The 4,296-nt window shown below is 35.2% G+C and overlaps 1 protein-coding gene across 1 annotated transcript; it reads left to right on the forward strand.

Annotated features, from left to right (window-relative positions):
* The first annotated feature begins 1,383 nt into the window (after positions 1-1,383).
* Positions 1,384-2,942, forward strand: LOC107576735 (transcription factor E2F7-like). Its single transcript, XM_016262870.1, has 4 exons — positions 1,384-1,448; positions 2,165-2,263; positions 2,350-2,637; positions 2,778-2,942. Exons 2-4 carry the CDS (start codon positions 2,165-2,167, stop codon positions 2,940-2,942), a joined length of 552 nt encoding a protein of 183 aa, XP_016118356.1. The 5' UTR covers positions 1,384-1,448.
* Positions 2,943-4,296: the final 1,354 nt, after the last annotated feature.

Below are 4,296 nucleotides of genomic sequence, written 5' to 3' on the forward strand. Positions count from 1 at the left end.
TATTTGACCTAAATGGCACAATCCCAGATTTTATTGTTTAATTTGGGCCGTCTGTGAGCTTGCCAGTAATATGCTGCTCTAAAACATTAATTCAACTTCTCTTTCTCTCCAGTTTTGCATAATCGTGCAAATGTGATTCATCCACTTGACTAACCGCTCCTTGAAAAATTAAATTAATTTTGTGTGTGCTTCTCAGACAGACCGTTAATCTGAAATATTTCACATTGCCATAGTGCACCAGTGCATATTTGGTCTCATATAAATAACTGATCATGACATATAAATGACATTAAAGATGATGTAACGTGCACCCAAACAAACCCAAGATATTTTACATACAGCTATTTTAGGATGAATAAAATCTATGTAAAATGGAAATGAAGTCTTACCCAGCATCTTATGGTATTTCAGATCTCACAAAAGCAGTCAGAGGATGAAGACCTCGAATATAGATAAAAGAGGCTTGAAAACTGAAATAATAAAAAGCAATAATATGATAGCTTTTAAAACATACAACACAATATAAATCATTAAACAGAGTGCATTAAGAGGGAAATGCAACAAACTTAAGTGAAAACACATACACTATATGAATGAATGCTATATGATATTGATATGATTTTACATAGTTGTTTTACATATTTAGTTTTCTAGTTTCGTTTTAAGCAATAATGTGTGTGCATACATGCATATATGTGTGTTTTATGACATTTGAACTGTAATGATTTGTTACATATCGGTTTTATTTGGTTTATACAGGTTCATTAGTTAGATACATCCTATTATTAGATATATTATTCGATTTCTGTGGTTATGACATTGAAAGTATGCTCATGTGGGGGTAGTTTGTGGGTGTGGGGTATCTTCTCATATTACACTATTTCCCGCGACAAAACCCTCAGTCGCGCCAAAACCCCACCTGTGTCACTCACCTTTGTTCCTGCCTGAGCTTGTCATTAAAATCTGTCAGGAGACACTCGGCAATTATTTAATGTCAATTAATCACCTGTGATGATTAATTATGTCCCGGCGCCTTTAAAACTTCAGTCGCGCCTGTAATAACCGCAGAAGCACATCAATGAAGAGCGCGCCTACCGCCCCGCCAACAAACCCCCAACGGCTTGGTCAGAACGCGTCGCTGATTGGCTACGACGGTCGCTCTGCGGCATTTCCTCCTAGCTCGGCCAATCACCGTCGATATATTTGCATAGCGGCGACGTGATTGGCTGAGGGAGGGTGTAACTCTTCAGAGCGCCAGAAAACAAGCTTTAGCGGGTGATTCTTACTCGCCTGACCATCCGTACGACCGAAATAAGAAGATTACTAGTTCAGATCTTCTTATTTAGAGAGAAAATTATGTTCATTTAAGGAGGAAAAGGACCAATCACCTTTGCAAAGGATTTATTTACGTCTTTAGGATTTTTCTATTCCAGGGACGGAACTTTAAGGTAAGAATATAAGGTTAATCTGACTTGCATGATCTAATATAAAAAAATTATAATGTAAATTAATCTCCTTAAACTCAAGTTTGACTTTCACAGACATTTTACCAGTATTCAAATAATCAGAAAAACAGAGGATTTTTATTTAGAAGGACTTTTAATATCATAAGCATGCTGCTGGGCTCCTACAATATAGTGCAAAAAAAATATTGTGACAATCATATCAATATAAATGACCATTACTTCAAAAGTTGAATCATCATATTTTTTATTCTGAGAATCTGGTTAAGTTACCAGGCAACCGGTGAAGATATTTGCGCCAAAATCTTTCCACCATCATCAGATCTCAGATCACTTTTTAAGAACGTGATCATAAGTCATGATTCTTACTTCATACCGTGTAATATTATGTAATATAATACCCAAGATAATAACGCAGTGTTTTTTACTAGAAGTATTTGAATAACTTTTGGCAACATGTTATAATAACTTAATTAGTACCAAACATCACATTAATACTTTACACATCAGTTTATTTATATTCAGATATGTAATTTATGCATATATATATACTATATAACGTAACATTTTTGGTATTATATGTTAACAATGCAGAAGTTTAACAGTATCATTCATATGTATAATAACATAATTCGGTAATAAACTAATTTACTGATTGCTTACATGTATTGGTTATGACTGATTCATTGTTCTTTTTTTAGATGGAGATGAAGTGTTTAACTTTAAAGGATTTGCTTAGTGTGAGGACGCTAGTGAATAAGACAGGCTCAGGTGATACTGGCAACATGAATGACCAAAAAGTAAGAGATCTAAATGTAATAAAGCATTATTATATGACAATGCATCCCCTGCCTCATTTGATGTCTAACGAACAGCCTGATTTCAGGAGAACATCTGCATGGACAGAAGGAAAATGACCCCACTGAAGTGTGAGTCTGTGAAGGGACATAGGAGAGTTTCCAGCCCAGATATCACCCATATAACCCCCATCAAACACACAGAGAGGGTCCATCCGGACCCCTGGACCCCAACAGCCAACCTGAAAATGCTGATCAGCGCCGCCAGCCCAGATATCCGCGACAGAGAGATGAAGAAAACCCTCTTCAGACCCATTGAAAATGAAGAGAAGGCTATAGAGGAGGATGAAGAGGAAGAACTCGACGACTCGTGTCAGGTATCAAAAGAAGAAGTCTAAATCAGTGTAATGTTTGGAAACTTAGAAACAGCAGATTAGAACATGCATTTCATCTTAAATATGTTCAGTATCTTAATATGTTCAATAGTTTTAGCTGGTTTTATCTCTCTTTATTGCAGTATGAAGCGGTAGAGGATTCTGAGAGGAGACCCAGCCGGAAACAGAAGAGTTTGGGGCTTTTGTGTCAGAAATTTCTGGCCTTGTACCCTGATTACCCAGAAACCTCTGAAAGCATCAATATTTCTCTGGATGAGGTGGCCACATGCTTGGGTACGAGAAACTAACTCCTAATCATAATCAAATCCCTTATTTCTGTATAAAATACTAATGTAATATAATGACTAGTGGTTTGATATGGCAAAAAAAAAATATATATATATATATGTTTACATTTACATTTAGTCATTTTGCCGACGCTTTTATCCAAAGCAACTTACAATTGGGGAATACATAAAGCGGTTCTTCTTAAAGAGGCAAACAGACACAGGAGGGGCTTGAAATACCAAGTTTTAGGCATTGTTCAAATTAGTACAAGCTAGAAAAGGGAAGGAATAAATAAAGATAATTTTTTTTTAAGATGAAGTCAAGTAGTGTTTAAAGAGATGAGTTTTATGATATCACACTATTTGGTTTAAAGATAGTAAAAACATGCATAACAATTGCTAAAATTATATATATTTACATAGAATTTTAGAAATTAGAAATAAATTATTTGAAAGTGAAGTGCATGATAAAATAATTAGAATAAACAGATTTTTACTTCAAATGGCAACTTGATTCTGTAATCCTATTATAGTATTTTTATAAATAAATGCGTGCTTGCTGAATGCTGACGGTAGATAAGAAAGTATTATAGTAATAATAGAAAAGCAAACACTTTTTTTGTATACAGTTTGCTTTCTTTCTATAACAGTTCTGTATAATAATTATTAGACAGAACTGTTAAACACATTAAACTAATGAAAACAGCGAATGAATTATATGGAAAAATAACCTGAACTTGATCAAATAAATCTGGTAAAATAAACAAATTTATACTTCAGATGGCAACTTCTTGATTCTGTAATCAATTATAGTATTTTTTACAAATAAATGTGTTTGCTGAATGCTGACGGTAGATGAGAAAGTATTATAGTGTATACCAATCTATTACTAATAATAGAAAAGCAAACGCTATGATATTTTTTCATATGCTGTTTACTTTCTTTAACAGTTCTCATGCACAAAATAAAAGTCCTGTAAGGCATCAAAATAGAAGTGCTTCCCACATCGGCCAAACTAAAAAATACTGTTAATTAGGGCTGTGCAATTAATCGCATGCGATTGTCATGCGCATCTCGTCAGTAAAGCCGGTTCTGTGATTAGTGGTAAATCTCCATCACCTGCTTTCAGATGGAGCGGCATGCACTACACAGAGCCGTAGTTCACTGACAATTAGGCAATATCGCGTTCATAATCGCAGATGAATCGCATTCAATTATGAACGCGATGTCGCCTAGCTTGTCAGTGAACTACGGCTCTGTGTATTAAATGCCGCTCTGTCTGAAAGCAGGTGATGGAGATATACTACTAATCACAGAAGCGGCTTTACTGACGAGATGCGCATGACAATCGCATGCGATTAATTGCACAGCCCTA

Source organism: Sinocyclocheilus grahami, unplaced genomic scaffold (genome assembly GCF_001515645.1).
Source record: "Sinocyclocheilus grahami isolate Dianchi unplaced genomic scaffold, SAMN03320097.WGS_v1.1 scaffold4254.1, whole genome shotgun sequence".
NCBI classification, from domain to species: Eukaryota; Metazoa; Chordata; class Actinopteri; order Cypriniformes; family Cyprinidae; genus Sinocyclocheilus; species Sinocyclocheilus grahami.

Coding starts and splice junctions, on each gene's coding strand:
- LOC107576735 (XM_016262870.1), top strand. CDS start 2,165: ATGGAGATGAAGTGTTTAACTTTAAAGGATTTGCTTAGTGTGAGGACG. Junction 2,264..2,349: donor GCAACATGAATGACCAAAAA/GTAAGAGATCTA, acceptor GCCTGATTTCAG/GAGAACATCTGCATGGACAG. Junction 2,638..2,777: donor AACTCGACGACTCGTGTCAG/GTATCAAAAGAA, acceptor TCTTTATTGCAG/TATGAAGCGGTAGAGGATTC.